Source organism: Anoplopoma fimbria, chromosome 11 (genome assembly GCF_027596085.1).
Source record: "Anoplopoma fimbria isolate UVic2021 breed Golden Eagle Sablefish chromosome 11, Afim_UVic_2022, whole genome shotgun sequence".
NCBI lineage: Eukaryota > Metazoa > Chordata > Actinopteri > Perciformes > Anoplopomatidae > Anoplopoma > Anoplopoma fimbria.
Window position 1 is genome coordinate 23,763,179 of NC_072459.1, and position 16,944 is coordinate 23,780,122.

The 16,944-nt window shown below is 40.2% G+C and overlaps 1 protein-coding gene across 1 annotated transcript; it reads left to right on the forward strand.

Moving 5' to 3' along the window:
- Positions 1-1,955: 1,955 nt before the first annotated feature.
- slc29a4a (solute carrier family 29 member 4a) lies at positions 1,956-13,128 on the forward strand. The gene is made up of 10 exons (XM_054608264.1): positions 1,956-2,190; positions 4,237-4,368; positions 4,513-4,626; positions 5,510-5,638; positions 7,411-7,485; positions 7,592-7,860; positions 9,831-9,951; positions 10,068-10,255; positions 11,441-11,681; positions 12,983-13,128. Exons 1-10 carry the CDS (start codon positions 1,956-1,958, stop codon positions 13,126-13,128), a joined length of 1,650 nt encoding a protein of 549 aa, XP_054464239.1.
- Positions 13,129-16,944: the final 3,816 nt, after the last annotated feature.

The window sequence follows — 16,944 nt, forward strand, 5'->3', positions numbered from 1 at the left end:
TGTATATAGTAATATAGTATATATGTATATAGTAATATAGTATATAGTATATATAGTATATATGTATATAGTAATATAGTATATATGTATATAGTAATATAGTAATATAGTATATATGTATATATGTATATAGTAATATAGTAATATAGTATATATGTGATTTGGAGTGAATGCATTCAGCACACAGTTTACCTGTTGTGTTGTAGAATGTCTATGTTAGGCCTGAAAGCAACAATGATGCTCATTCTATCATTATGTAAGTAAACAATAGAAACTGCAGCGTGATATTACAATGCAATTCAATTATGGAGCCTTTTAATTTAAAGGAGGCAGGCTGAGAGCGCCCCCTCAAGGCTGGAAAGGAAACTGCAGGTGGCTCTGTAGGCGCAAGTGAATTGGCATCATTATGAGATAAACAACAACAACAACACACAGGTTTTTCTCAGTAAACTCCCAGTGTCTCCTCGTTTCTCTGCATCCAGGATGAACCCAAATTACAGAGATGATAAGTTACATCATCTGATCCTGCAGCTGGGGGGTTAAAATAGGATCTCACCCTAAAATCAAAGCAGGCCCAGGGCTGAGCTGCTTCATTCGTAGGCCAGACGTGAGGTGAGCAGGGTTGATGTGTGGTGACTGAGCTGAATTGTGCAACCACACAGGTGTGCACATATGAGCTTTTGTGCTTTTTAGTTTGTGTCTGTGTTTGCGTGGGGAACAATGTCAATAGCCATTTATATTGATGCAGCTTGTAACAATAACAGTTCAGCAGAATAACAGAGTGAGTGGAAGCAGGTTATTGAGCCGCGTTTCAGCTGCTTTTGTTGAATTTACACTTTCAGTCATGTTTAATACTGGGTGAAGATGTTGCATGATAAAGCTGAATGTTTAGACAATTAAACTTAAGTGAATTGATCCTCATGCACTTTATCAGGAACCATCTTGATATTTAATTATCTACTTTAATTAATATAACTGTAAATATATGTTTTTGGACAGTTGATTGAACAAAACAAGCAATGTAAAGATGTCAACTTGGGCTTTAAGAAATTGTATTGGGCATTTTGCAGTATTTTCTGATGTTTTATAGATCAATTGTAGAAGAAGAAGCTTTGTTTAGCTGATTTATTTAAAACGACTTTGTTGTTTATGTTCTGGCTTGTTATTCTGTTAAACTATACAACTTCACCAGTCAGAATTTACCTCAAGCCTAAAGTGCTGTCTTGAGGTTGCTTGTTTTGTCCAAATTATAGTCAAAACCCACAACATATTTAAGAAAAAAAACAAAACAGCAAATCCTTACATTTGAAAAGCTTAAACAAGTAGAGGTTTGGCAATTTTGTTTTATGGATCATCAATATTGTGGTTAGTTTGGTTAATTTTGTGTGAGTCTCGTCTCTCACATTGTAATGATGTATAATACAGTGCCTAGTTGAATGCAGAGCTGCATTTTAGCCCACCTTGTCTGTCATCCAGTCATGCATCCTTTGTCACTGTTTCACTTGTTTAATATGCCTCTCACACATTCACAAACACACACACACACACAGACAACAAACTTCTGTTCTTTAGAGTGTATAACCTTGACTCCTGTCTCTTTCACCAAGGCACTGACAGTATGTTTCTTTATTAAATTTTTTCAGCTTTACATTTTATTTCATTTCTGCTTCTGTCTCCTGTTTCTCCCTGCAGATCCTCCATCATCTGAAGGTCTCCTGCTATTCTACTTCTTTGCTCTCATGCCTCTACTCCAGGTTGTTTTGGGGATTGTGTTCAACATGCACACTCCCAAGAGGGTGTAGCTTGTAGTGTCAAGAGGAGTGATTGGTGTCTCTGTGTGTGTGTGTGTGTGTGTGTGTGTGTGTGTGTGTGTGTGTGTGTGTGTGTGTGTGTGTGTGTGTGTGTGTGTGTGTGTGTGTGTGTGTGTGTGTGTATTGGCTACTTGAAGCACAGAGATGGGCTCGGTGGGAGCGGAGCGCCGCAGGCCTACACTGGCCCAGATGCCAGAGGAGAGGGATGTGTGGAGGGATGGAGGAAGAGCTGGATGGAGGGATGGAGGGAGGGAAGGCTGGAGGGAGGGCAGAGAGAGCGGCGTGGTGCAGAGCTACAGCTTCGACTCGTACCAGCTGGAGGAGGAGGAGATCACTAAAGACGCCCCGGAGCGAGGAGTGCTGGCGCTGTCCGAGCCCGGTGAGGGAGTTTCCGTTATGTCTATCTGTGTGTTTGTGTGTGTGTTGTGTGTGTGTGTGTGTGTGTGTGTGTGTGTGTGTGTGTGTGTGTGTGTGTGTGTGTGTGTGTGTGTGTGTGTGTGTGTGTGTGTGTGTGTGTGTGTAATGGTCTTATAAATAGATAGACAAGCAACAAGGAATATCCATCTTCTACTCCAAAACGCCAGGACAACAAAGTGTGTTTAGACAGACGGACTTCTCTGTCTTGCAGTATGCTAAGTGGAGCACCAGCAGCACAATATTTCTACATTATATTCTATATGTTTGTATTTACCGGTGGCTAAGAATATAGTGAACATATATACATATTTTCCACACTTACTGCCAAGAGGAAGGCCAGGAAGAGGTTTATCAGCGATAGTATTAATGAAATACATGTTTTTTGCAGTGTGTGTGTCTGCTTGTGTTGGGAGATGATGGTGGAGGCTGAGAGAATAAAAACAGTGTAGCAGAGAGAGGAAATTAGTAAAAAAACAAAAACAGGATGGAGGCCTGTTAAGAGAAAATTGCTGTGTTGCCTGGTAACTCAGGTTGCACAAAGGGCACGTTAATCAGATCACAAGTGACCAAGGACACGGCCCACAGCGAAGGCCTTAGATTTTCAGACCTCTCTCTGTCTCTCTCTCTCTCTCTCTGTCTCTCTGTCTCTCTCTCTTTCTCTCTCTCTCTCTCTCTCTCTGTCTCTTCATCTTTTGCCTCTGTCAGTCTGTTGCTCTCAGTCTCAATATCCTTGTGCACAGCCAACAAAATAGTATTACGCAGTCTGTCAGTCCTTAAAGAAAAAAGAGAGAGAAACAAAGGTTTTGAAAGTAGGACTTAAAGTCCATCAACTACAATATGTTGTTCTACTGAAGGAGTTTAGGAAAAGTGGTCAGAAAATGGGTGAAGGTGTGGTAAGTTTTATTTTGGCTAAAGTTAGAGCTGTCTGGAATTTTTGAGGTGAACAGGAGAGGGTCTTTCTCTTCCCAGCCTAAATTGCCATTTTATTCCAACAGGCCTTTGCATTATAGTTCATAGGTTCATAAATAGTGACAAAAAGACAACTTTCACCTGTGCTTTTTTTCATAAAGATGAACTCTGCCATATGCCGAGGACAGCAGTTCCTAAACTGTATAAGGGTTTTGTTCATGTGTAAGTAGGCCAATGGCCCACATTAAATGTTCCATTCAGATATTAGAGTTTAAATTTGGTGCATATTAAACAAGTTGTACCAGTTTAACACTCTTTGCCTTGACATGGGTGTTAAAGTTTTGGAAATGGAAAATCTTTAAGGAACTGTATGTTATGTATTAATTGCCATTGCACGTGTGGTTATTGAAATAGGCATTTATGTATAAGAAAATAACATTCTTTACTGAGGAATCAAGTTCAGCTTATCACCCATCGTCAGATGAATAGGAAAATATTTTATCAGTCCCCGGTGCCATAATAACAAATTACATTAAGAAGTGAAATACATAGTCTCAAATTCATTTTTTCTTTTCTTTTTCTTCCCTTATTTCGACCGTAAAAAATAAAATGCTCAAAAATGGTTTGGAGTAGTTAATAGTAGACTCATGGGATTTGGAAAGGATTATAAACAGTTATATAAAGGACCTGCACATCACACTTTAACTGTGAAACCGAATCAGCACCTTGAGATTTCTTTGTATTTTAAAGTGTGCTATATAAATAAAATCCATTATTATTATAGCTGTAGAACACAAGAGTCCAGTTTTAACCTAAAACTCCTCTGGCAGCTAGTCTATGATCAGCAGATCTTCTGATCAAATTCTCACCGATGCAACAGGAACGAGGTCCTCTGCTGCATTAGATGCTCCATCAGTGGAGCGGAGGCGTTGCTGCTGCTGCTACAGCTTCATCTATCCTGATTAGCTTTAATGAAGATCGAGTGCTTTGGCTCAAGACCTAATTCAAATGTTTTGAAGTCATTTTTATCCCCTCTGTTTGAGTGTGATATCATACTCTTTTAATTCTCTAACCCTTTGTCTCCTTCCTTCCCCATCAGACTTTGAGGAGCCAATCCCTGACGACCGTTACCATGGCATCTACTTTGCAATGCTATTGGCTGGCGTGGGTTTCCTGCTTCCCTACAACAGTTTCATCACTGATGTGGACTACCTGCACCACAAGTTTGAAGGTATAAATATGCATGAATAAATCCATGCATGTCTTTAGATAACTGCACCTTTAGACAATGCATTCATTCTACAGACCCATGCACACCCGAAAAGTACACATTCAAATCCAACTCCCACGAGTCATGTGTTTGTGTGTGTTTCAGGGACGTCCATAGTGTTTGACATGAGTCTGACGTACATCATGGTGGCTTTGCTGGCCGTCATACTCAACAACGTGCTGGTGGAGAGACTCAGCTTGCACACTAGAATCACTGTGGGTAAGTCAAGCAGGAACCCGCTCACAGCCCGGTCTTTAATTGTGAAGAAATTCTCATTTTGGGAAATTCTGCTGTTACTCTTTTATTAATGACCCTCTGGGAACCTCAAGGCTTATCAGAGCAGAGTATGCAAAGCAAAAATGGAGAAGACAGTATAAAGAGAAAGAGAAAAATACGCTCTGCCACAATTTTCCCGTGGGTATTATTGATAAAATGTTAGAAACAAACTTTGCCCAAGACTATGAACTCACAAGGGGCTGTCTTTCAAGTCTGTGGGTATTTTTTGGTTTTCCTTATAGCTTCTTTAAAATCTTGCATCATCTTCAGTTTTTCTTTCAGCTTTCAAAACATTTTTAATGCAAACTCAATATGCTTTATAAGTTAATTATTCGGATACAAGCATGCACATTGAGACAGATTTTGCATCAGGTTTGTTAAAGACTAAGCCTCATACTGGAGAGATGTAATTTTGGCTCCATATTATTCATTAAGAAGCTGTTTTGTAATGCTAGTACACATTTCTGCAAATATTAAAGCTATTCAGCCTACCCCATAAGAAAAAAAAAATCTTTAAAATGTATGTACCCCTAGGAGGATTTTGAAATCATTCCACACACGTTTCATGTAAGAGCAAGGTTTCACCACCATACCCTCTGCAGCTTAAAATAGCTCTGCTTGCATCCTTGAGGAAATGTCTTTTGAAGTGTGTTGTCTGCTGGAGAGCTTGTCTCTGGAGTTAACAAACTCAGGATCGGACTTCAGATGGAAGCGATACTGCTCTCACGTCGGCCCTGTCAAGTGTGTGTTCAGTCATGCCATGGCAATGTGACCTGGTTCAGTAGCGTCTCTTCACTTGTCTGTCTGTCTTTCTCTTTCTTTGCAGGTTACATATTTGCTCTGGGGCCGCTGGTCTTTGTCAGTGTGTTTGATGTGTGGCTGGCCAAGTTCACCACCAGGCAGGCGTATATCATCAACCTCGTATCAGTGGGAGTGGTGGCCTTCGGATGTACAGGTATCTGTCTGTCTGTCTGTCTGTCTGTCTGTCTGTCTGTCTGTCTGTCTGTCTGTCTGTCTGTCTGTCTGTCTGTCTGTCTGTCTGTCTGTCTGTCTGTCTGTCTGTACATCAATCCATCTATGCATACGATAGATATCAGTACATATAAAGTAAAGGGCATTTCTTAAAGCTGCACTAATCAATATTTCATATCAACAATGGGTCAGATGAATATGTGTTGTGAAAAAAACACCAACAACAGGGAGTTATCACCTGACTCTGCTGTTCCTCAAAGATCTACATTTTAGCGACTATCAGCTCATTATTTTTGTTTTCCAGGACGCAGCTTTACTGCTTTAGTTTACTCTTGCTGATTTCTTCAACTTGTTTTCGGCCCCAGCAGGCAACTGTTTCTCAGCTAAAAACTGTAAAAACCCACTGTACTCTACCGGCCCAGCACCAAACCGACAGCTGACAGACTAGGTTAGCGAATAGCTGGTGAACATAGTGGAGCATTTCGCAGCTAAAGATCCACATATTTCCCCCAGGATTTTAGACCAACCAGAAGTAAAAAGGAGAGTGAATATTGGACTTAGATTTGTCAGGTGGGTGGTTCTTCACAACAGATTTGAATCTCTCATTCATCCAAGCAAATGCAGGTGTTTTGGCTCTTGTTTGTGAAAGAGTAAGTACATTTGTCTACAATTTGCACAATAACCACTTGCGAATGGCTTGCTGCCGAAATCTGATGAGATGATTCTGTTAGACCTACATAAATATTCCATCAATATCAAGACATGGTGCTACATACTGTGAGGGGATACAGTTTGTTGTTTTGCACTGAACTACCAAATGTTTTTGTCAACGTTTTCTTTTGGCAAAGATGTTCTTTGTGGCACATTTTCTGTTCACTGTATATGACTTGACATGAAAGATCAAAGGTGAATTTTCTGTTTACAGTACATGTAACACATTACTTCACAATTATTGCAATGTACATTTAAAAATGTTTTATGTCATAAATGAGCTAATTGGAATTGGATTCTAAATAGCTCAGTGTGATACACAAAAGCATTCCGCTCAAGAAAACTTCTTGTTTAGTATAGTAAGCAGAATATGTCAACAAAGAATAAGACAAACAGAGCTTTGTATAAAAGAAACCCTTCCAGGGTTGACTGCCATAGTGAAAAAACATCTCCAGATTATGATCACAACGACTTTTCATGTTGGTGGCATTGACCAATTTACTGACACAATAACTAGGTTTTGAAGCATGAATGAAATGTTTTAGGAGAGTTACTACCTTTTGCAGACAAACAATGGAGTTGTGCTATCTCATGAAACAGTTACAGTTAAGAGAATGTTATGGATGTTTTTTAAAAAAAGTTGTTGAAGCTATTGAAAAAAACAGTAATTAGGTGATTATATGTCAGTGCTGGCGGTTAAAGTGTTCATGATATTCCACAGTCCACCTCCTGTATATTATGTGGAGAGTAATGCTAAACTGTGGTGCTCAGTCAGAGCTGTCAAATGAACAAGCAGCAGTAGAGGTGTCAGTTCTCAGCTGCTGCTAATGACTGTCATACACTGAGCCAGTTTCCCTTTAGCTACTGTGAGTGTGATCACAGAGCCTTTCAGCCAACAGTAGAGAGACTTTAATTAGCGGCGGTGCGGAGGTCAGAGTGGCCGAGTGGTGTGTACACGTTCAGGAAGTTGTGCCTCTAAATGAATTATGTTGTTCCAATGTTGACTATTTGCACTGATAAAAACCCTCCCTCGTCCCTCCCCAGTGCAGCAGTCTAGTTTCTATGGTTACATGGGGATGCTGCCCAAGAGGTACACACAGGGGGTGATGACGGGAGAGAGTAAGTACACTCACACAAACAAAGAATTGCGTATGCACATCCCTATCACTGCTTTCATCTCACTCACCCCCTTTTCTCTCGGTTCTTCCCCCTATGTTCCTTCCAGGTACAGCAGGTGTGATCATCTCCCTGTCACGCATCTTCACCAAGCTTCTGATCCCCGACGAGAGGAAGAACACGCTCATCTTCTTCCTCGTCTCCATCAGCATGGAGATGCTCTGCTTCCTGCTTCACCTGCTGGTCCGCCGCTCCCAATTTGTCTGCTACTACACCAACCAGGCCCAAGGCAAAGGTCCGGTCAAAGGTCACGACCCGCGCGACAACGGGACTGGATACCAAGTTCACCATGATGTCACGGCAGAGGAAGTAAGATTTGTAAGTTTTTGGACAGTTTATTGGCTCTACCGGGTGTGTGTGTGTGTGTGTGTCTGCTGGTCTGTCAGCTGAATATCTCATTTAATAGATGGATTGCTGTGAAATAGTGCGGAAACATTCATTATACCTCCTACTGACTTTGGTGACATTTATTACTGACTTTTCCTCTAGCATCACCATGAGGCTCACATTTGTGTTTTTTAGTGAAACCTCTTAACATTAAATTTATTCTACATGTTTCATTCATTTAATCCTTCATAAATGTTGCATTAGCAAAACAGAAATGTTAGGCCTCTAAACTGTGGTGTCATGCAACTCCCATTTCCTTGTTGCTTTCTGTGAGGAGTGTTTTTGTCACTTCTTCAGTGTGAGTGCACATCGGAATAGAGGGCTGTGTGGGTTTTAAAATGCAGTATCATTTATTTTAAGCTGCGCTGGGCTGCCTTTTGGCTGCCTCTCAGAAAGAGAAATATTGAGAGAAAGAGAAGGGGGTTTTGGAAACGGTTATTAGGGATGAAAGTGGTGTGGTGGAAAAAAGATGAGGAAAGATGCTATTTTAAAGAGAAACAGGGAGGTTGAGGCCTCCTGCGAACAGAAAGAAAATGAGTCACAACACAGAGAGGAAAAAGGTTGTAGGAGAAAGCTGTTGAGGCAAAGAGATGAGACACAGGGGGAAAACACTACTGAGAAAAGACAGAAATGAGTGAAAAATGAAAGAAGAATAGGTAAATCCACTTTGTATTCATGCTTTAAGCAGCACTTTGTAGCCTGAAGACATGGAGCTGATATTCCTCATCACACTGTGTGTGTGTTTAGAGCCTTCAAAGGAAGACACATCACCTCAGGCTGTCATCTTTTCATGTGTGCGTGTTTGTCCGCCATTACGCACAATACAAATGTGTGAGGGACGCCCCCCCTGTGTTTGACAGTAATGTGTGTGTGTGTGTTAGCGTCTGTATGTGTGTGTCCTTTTCTGCATCTGGGGGCTGATTTAGGCAGCTCTTTGTTCTGGTTGCCGGGGGATACAGAGCGCTCTATGCTAAGGGATAATCAAGAAGAGTGGTGCCTTCTGGCCCGCAAGTCCCTCCAATCAACTAATGGATCTGTGTGTGTGTGTGTGTGTGTGTGTGTGTGTGTGTGTGTGTGTGTGGTGTGTGTGGTGTGTGTGGGGCGTGTGGCGCGTGTGTGTGTGTGTGTGTGTGTGTGTGTGGGTGTGGGTGTGTGTGTGTGTGTGTGTGTGTGGTGTGTGGCGTGTGTGGGCGTAGGCGCGTGTGTGGGTGTGGGCATGAATGTGTGTTTTTCTGTGGTTGTGTGATGCCCATATGAAAAGATGTGTGTGTAGTAAGAAACATGAGTATAAGGATGTGCTTATATGTTTGGATAAAGAGGACATGTGCGTTTGTAGTGTGTGTGTGTGTGTGTGTGTGTGTGTGTGTGTGTGTGTGTGTGTGTGTGTGTGTGTGTGTGTGTGTGTGTGTGTGTGTGTGTGTGTGTGTGTGTTAGTGTGTGTGTATGTATGTATGTGTATGTGTGAGTGTGTATGTGTGTGTTTGTCTTGGGCTTCTTTGCAATCCAATCTGCAGACTCTCCGTTATCATTACGTCAACCTGCAGCCACTCACATTGATCATCTCTAATACTCACTGCCATAAAAAGCTGATGTCATGCAGCCAGGAGAACAGTCTGAAAATATAAAGTCAACTCAACCTCTTTAAGAGAATATGTTTATTTACTGTGTGATGGCTACCTCTAGTGTTTTCCTAATGAACTGTTGATGTCCTTCAAAAAGCCTTGAGGATGTTTGCCCAACTAATTTGATAATTGATCATTAAAGGGGTAATATGTTTTCTATTTCAGTTTGGAATTTAATTGTTGATGTAATGTCGATGACTGACCTCAAATGTTTTTCTGCCTGTCATGTGTTTGTTTTTATTTAAGCATTGAAGAAACAGTGTATGTGTCTCTCTTCAGGGAAACGGTGGGACAGCACCGACCCCTTCAGAGGAAGTTGTTGAGGACTTTGAGGGTGGGACGTATGTGCGATTCGATGCCCCGAAAGCTAAGATAAGGAGGAGCTGGCCTGGTGTCCGCGGTACGCTCTCTTTTACTCTCATTCTTAGAGAAGTAACCTGTTCAAGTGAGAGCTTTTAAATATCACCCGTTGTGTCTATGTGTGTGTTTGTTTGTCTGTGTGTCTTCTCTAACTAGACATGATCCTGCATCGTTACGTGGTGTCCCGTGTGATCTGGGCCTACATGCTGTCCATAGCAGTGACTTACAGCATCACCTTGTGTCTGTTTCCCGGGCTGGAGTCAGAAATACGAAACCACACCTTAGGAGAGTGGCTCCCAATTCTCATCATGGCCACCTTCAACATGTCGGACTTTGTTGGCAAGGTGAAGTGCACATTATTTTAATTGATGTGGTGATGCTACAGAGAAAATACAGTAACATGTACATATTATGTCACACAGCTTTGATTAGCTATTTTTAAAACCTTTTTAGAATAATTCTGTTTCATTACAATCACATTTTAATTAGCTACATCATTTATTTAAATTGGGAGAAAGTCAGTTAACAGAGCTCAAGTTATATTTTGTACTTCATTTTTTTTTTTAAGTTCAAGCAGCTATAATCAATATTTTCATAATAACAATGGATCACAAGGAAATAATCAGTACAAAGAAACCATACTAGATTTGATTAATAATGATGAAATATTGATGACAACATCAGGTGGAGTTCGATGAGACTTATTAAATAACTAATTCCAAACGCAGCAGCTTTTCTCATAAACAGCAGAGTTTAATGAGCAAAGAGTAGACTGTAGGAGTTTCAGTAAGAGGTCTTTGTAGTTAGTGAATCAAACTGAAACTGTAGAATATCAAACGTAAATAATCCCCAGGGGAAATATGCCCTTGCCCTAAAATACACTTGATCGACTGGGATACCAGCATTCATAATTTCTGACTGTAACCTCATCATTTATGTTCTGAAATTCACATAGCTCTTGGCAATCCCTATGATTTTCACACCTCTTGAGATTCTGGGATTTAATTGTAGGCCCATCAGGCTTCTCTGCACTACAGTAGCAGGAAAGAGAGAAAGGCACACTGTAACACTGGAATTGACCTTGTGAAATTGTTGAAGGAGTTGCTCCATTTATCAAACCTGAGAGTAAGAATGATAAAAAGTCTGGTCTATTTTTGGATAATTGCATTTAGCTCAAAGGCTTTATCCGAATATTCAGAAATTAAACCTTATCTGGTGTCCTTAAGTCATAATTTTAACTTTGGAAGTAAAAGTTGTTCTGATTGTACATTTTGACTTCACAGCAAATATAGCATTTTGAAATTGGGGAGAAGAAGATAAGGCAGGAGAAGTTATTCATTGTGTTCTCAGGAGAGTGCTATAAGCAATTAGTCAACTAATGGCTTAAAGATTTACTGCAGAACAGGGACTAATAGTCACCAATCTTTTTTAACTGAATTTCAAGTCTTTAGCTTTTTTCACTAAATTTCTGGTAAGAAGGCAGACTTTAACCCCGGCATCAATAAACCATTTCCCTGCTCTCTCCTCAGATCCTTGCAGCGCTGCCATACGACTGGTCCGGAGGACGCCTGCTCTTCTTCTCCTGCCTGAGGGTGGTCTTCATCCCTCTGTTTGTCATGTGCGTGTACCCGGCCAACGCGCCCACCCTGTCCCATCCCGCCTGGCCCTGTCTCTTCTCCCTCCTCATGGGAGTCACCAACGGCTACTTCGGGTCTGTGCCGATGATCCAGGCTGCAGGCAAAGTGCCACCCGAACAGAGGGAGTTGGCAGGTGAGTTACCTCCTTAATGGGTCAATAATTGTATAAAAAGATCCATAGTTTGTAGAGGTTGGCATAGTGATGTTGATTTTTATTCAGTCTAATTTCAGGGTGAAACAGCAAACTATAAATGGATTAGTTGATCCACAGAAATTTATTTAAGTAATCATTCAAGTAATTTATCAAGCAATAATAGCGAGCTTCCAGTGGTTCCAGCTTTTCAAATGTGACTCTTTGGTGCCTCCATCTGCAAACTGAGTTGCAAACTGAGTATCTTTGTGTTTTGGACTGTTGGGCGGACAGACGAAGCTATCTGTGATGTGTCTGACTACTGTCAGATCAGGAGGAACGCCTACCAGAACCTCTAAGGCTCTCTTATCAACACAATACATCTTGCTGTTTTAGTCTGTTCAATAGTGTAAAAACGACATGTTGTGTTTTTTCTATTTCTTGGCCGAGCACAGTCTCTTCCTGGAGAAAGAAACTCACAACTAATTGAAAGAATTGCAAAATGTACAGCAGTTAGTATATACCGAAGTATCATGCTAACACGCTAAACTAAGATAATGAACATTATACCTGCTAAACATCAGCATGTTGTTTTTGTAAGCAGATTAGCATGCTGACATTAGCATTTAGCTAAAAAGCAGAGCTGCTAATGTGGCTGTGACTTTTAGTCTTGATTCTTATCTTATATGTCGATCACTGTGCCGGGGTATCTTTTGTTTGAAAATACCATTCACTCTGGATAAGCTATACTCTGTATCAGCTCCACACTCAAGCGTACTTTATTGTCTGTGACTCGGTGAAGTGAAGCTTGCACGAAGTTCGCGCACCAGGTGATGACCTAATTATGGCCTGCACGTCGTACTCAAAGGCTCCGCGAGTGGTCCCAGCGCTTGGTTGTGCACCTGCCCAAATCTTAATTTGAGAATATATTTTGCCAGCCAAATCAAATTGTTCACAGGATATTCAACCTTTGTTTCTTTATAATGCATTTAATACTTAACTTCTTTCTTTACAGGGCTTGTATAAAGGAAATACAGTAGTCCATGGATGTGAGATATCATTTTTACGATTCCTCCTCAGTATTGTGGAGGTTGGTTTTTAGCTGGTAACACTTTTTGTGTTCTTGCTCCATAGCAGAACATTTTGTTTGTACAACCCTCTGGCGGTTCGGTGAATAATGCAACGAAAAGCAAGTTCAGCATAAACACCCTTGTGCATGCTCATAGCCTGTGCGCCATCTGGAGACGCTTGCGCTACAGTAAGTATAAACAAAGCTTCACTCTTTGCTCTCTGTGTCCCTCCAGGGAACACCATGACAGTCTCCTATATGACCGGCCTGATGGTGGGCTCCGCCGTGGCATATGCAGCTTACAGCTTCGCTGCTTCAGGGCCAGGAACACACATCTCCACACACAACATGCATACACTTGCCAACGCTACCGGGTACTGAATGTCCACACACAATAAAACCCACACACGGATGTAAAAACACATACATGTACACACATCAGCAGCCATTACCAAACACAAGATCCTGGCCATGAGAAGCAGCATAGACTGGTGGACTCGTGTCCAGCTGCAGAGGACCAAAAGACATCTGTAAAGAACTCTTTAAATGTTCATGTTTATACTCTGAGAGATGTATTCTCCTTTGTCCAGATTATGCTCCGATTTGGCTCACTGGATAAAGAAAGTGGAATAAGATACACAAAATGGAGATTATGTTCAAAAGTAAAAACGTAGCACATTTCTCCACGCTGTCATTCTCCAGCCTGGCGGTCCACTGACCTTCAAATGTCACGGCTCTGGTGTGATGAACTTTTCCCTTGAGTTGAAGACAGGAGCTGGACGTCTGTCAACAGAGGCCCTTAGAGTGTCTCACAGTGAAATTATCGTCTGCATGTGTGTGCGAACAGACTGGCTGACATTTGTACAGTGTAAAGTCAAGTGGTTTTTTTCGCTCCAGGGAACGAACGGTTCACAGTTTTCGAGGAGACCATGTGTCACAGGTCACATAGGACACATTTCACACTGTTGATATTCAGAGTAGAGAGATAATGTCACTGTGGATTTTCATGGACCAGTTGTTTCAGCTCTCTCCTAATTATAATCTCTGACAACCTCTAACTGCACCATTGAAATATTTTAACAAGCGTAAATTAAAGGCCCAATTTAATTCACAGTGAAACAGATGCTCCTGCAGAGTGACTTTTTTGCGAGTATAATGAAATATGTGGAATTATGAGATGGAAATCCAGTTGCCCAAAATCACATCTGATTGGATATGTTTAAGTACACGGCCTTGAGTTCAAGAGTCATCGAAAATATTAAAAACAGTTTTGCAGGAAGAGCAAAGATTTGATATAAAATTCTCTAAAATGATTTGTTTAGCATGTATCTAGCGTAGAAGAAGTGATAATTGTCGACATTGCAACACAGAAATAGAACTTGGAATTTTTATTTTATTTTATTTAACTGTGCCTTATAAGGAATTACAGTTTTCTTATTAATAACATACAAGATACTGTCAAACTGGATTCTATTCATTCATTTTTTTGAATGAATGAATGGATTCTATCTGAGTTGTTTGGTTATTTGACTATAAAAATAGTCAAATAACCCCCCCCCCGAAAACTGTACTGAGATTGTCCCAGTGCCTCTGGTTTGTCTCCATTCAGCTGGTTTGTTGAATCTGAATAACAAAGTGTCAGTTGTATTTATTTTCAATGATGAAGAACATTAGTCTTATCAGCCTTATAAAGTATGTCTGAAAAAAACAAATGAATAATGTTAAAGCTTTATGGAGTTATTATGATTATGTGTATTAGCAGCTGCTGTTCTCTGTTCTTTTTTATTTACAATAATGCTAAGAGAAGAAGAAAATGAACGGATTTCTGTTTGTTTCATTTGTATTCAACATCAATTCTTGTTCCCTCTGATGGATGATACAAGAACAAAATGAGTTACTACCAGATGAGGAAGCACGATGATAGCTGTGTCTTGCAGTTTTGGTTTTGAAAAAATGGTTTGTTTCCCCTCTGTGTGTCTCTGAACGGTGTCTGTGTGTAACATCCATGTAATGATGTGGGATATTTTGGGGAAAACATATATGTGCCAAAAAGTCTGCTTGTTTCTGATCAGTGTTCGTACCTGAGAAAAGAGAGAATGTAATTCTGTGAACAATTTAACAGGATGAAAGTTGTAAATATATAGAGTAAATGAACTCAAGGTGTTTAAGAGCTCTTATTTTTTTCATACAAAAGCCACTAGAAAAGATCAGATTCATATTTTTTGAAACTTTATTTAGTAGAGCCGATATCTATATATATGCACCTATACATCCTTTATATTTCAACGCCCCGGCTTCTTCCCCTTTGTTTCCTGTTGGATTTGATACATTTTTCAGTGATAAGAGGATCTCTGCAGAGTTCAGACTTTATACATTATGAAGAAAACAAGCCTGAGTGTAGAAGGTCATGAAGCGCACTACATTATGTAGGTGACGGCTTGAATGGAGCCTAATGTCAGAGCTGTTTGAAGAATTGTAGGGTGCCATTTGGGAGCCAACCTCATTACTGTATGTATGTCCCACTGTGCTGATGGTGTCACATTGCCTGAGGCCTCTCTCCTCTGAGAGCTGTTGGGTTTGAAGGTGTTTTAGTTATTTTTGGTCAGATGTGTCGTTAAAGGACATGAAAAGTCTCTTTCCCTCTCTGTCTCTCTGTCTCTCTCTGGTAGAAACCTAAGGGGCGTTTGAGAGAAGGGAGATCCCCTGTTTCACAGAATTGCATTATTAAACCCGTATTTCTTTCAATTTCAAGCTAATTTAAGAGAAAGGTTTGACATTTTAGGAAATAAACTTTTTCACTTTCTTGAAGAGTTAGATGAGACGATTGATAGCACTCTCTATCGCACTACAGCCAGAAGCCCGTTAGCTTAGCTTATCATTAAGACACAGCAAAGAAAACAGCAAGTCTGGCACCGTCCAGAGGTGACGGAATCTACCTCCCACCGCCTCGTTTTTCAAAATGTAAAAATATGACAATTCAACACATTCAGCACATAGTACAGGACATAAATAAGTAAAAACAGCAAATGCTCGTTTTTACTCTAGTGATTAGTGCCTACCAGTTAGATAGCTAATTAGGTAGATTTTGTTACCTTTGGACAGAGCAACGCTAGCTGTTTCCCTAATTTTTAAAGTCTTTACGCTAAGCTAATCTAAGCTAACTGGCTATTGGCTCTAGCTTTGTATTTACTGTACCAATATTAGAGTGGATCACTCCATGCAAGACAGTGAATAAGCTTATGTGTCCCAGAATGACAAACTATTCCTTCAAGATTTATAAATGACAGATTATTTTATTGTTTTTTGCTTAATGACATTTTTTCATTTGTCATATTCTAAATAAGTTATCTTATCATAAAACAAGAAACAAAGTGATCTGCCAGTGAAATGAACAGGTTAAGCTGCACTGGAAAACTAATTCAGAACATAAAATTTGTCCCTTAATGACACTTTGATCTGACACTTTCATTTTTTATTAATTAACTACTGTAAGGAAGACTGTATACTCACTCAGTTTTTTTTATGATGAATTATTAAGAGCGAACTATAGAACAGAGAGTTAAGATAATCATGAGAGATGAAAGTGACTCCACTTCTGGGAGAGGACATACAATCTCTAGCTCCATACAAACACAATGACCAGGTAAAACAAAATGAGGAAAAAACTTAGAATCCTGTATTTTTACTTCATCCTCAAAGTCTAATATCTGTCAGCCTGCCATCTTCCTGTTTTAGTTTTTCAAATCAGTAATTTTCCTACCAACTAACAGCAAAGAATTTATTCAGAAACCACGTCATGCGGACTATTTTAGACTGAACGCCCATGTGACTGCACACTGTGAAACACCAGGGAAAAAGAAAATGAGTTTGCATACAAGCACTGTGCTGTACATATGTATATACCTACTGTAACATAAGATATTTTGCAGATGATTTGTGAAAAAGAATGGTGATCCAGACTAAGAATTGTGCAGCTAAAATTCAGCCTTTTTTTTGTGTCTTCTTTAGATTTTTGCAAAATATGTGTATGTAACAGAATGATTCATGAACAGACCTGCCTTGTTTCAGGAGTAGGAGGACAATTCTCTTTAGCACGATATATCAGTAGGAATTCTAAAGGTTAACCGGGATTGGAGCAAATTGTGGCCTTTCAGCTCTTGATGTTTGATTCCTGACGCTATTTATACTTAACAAATT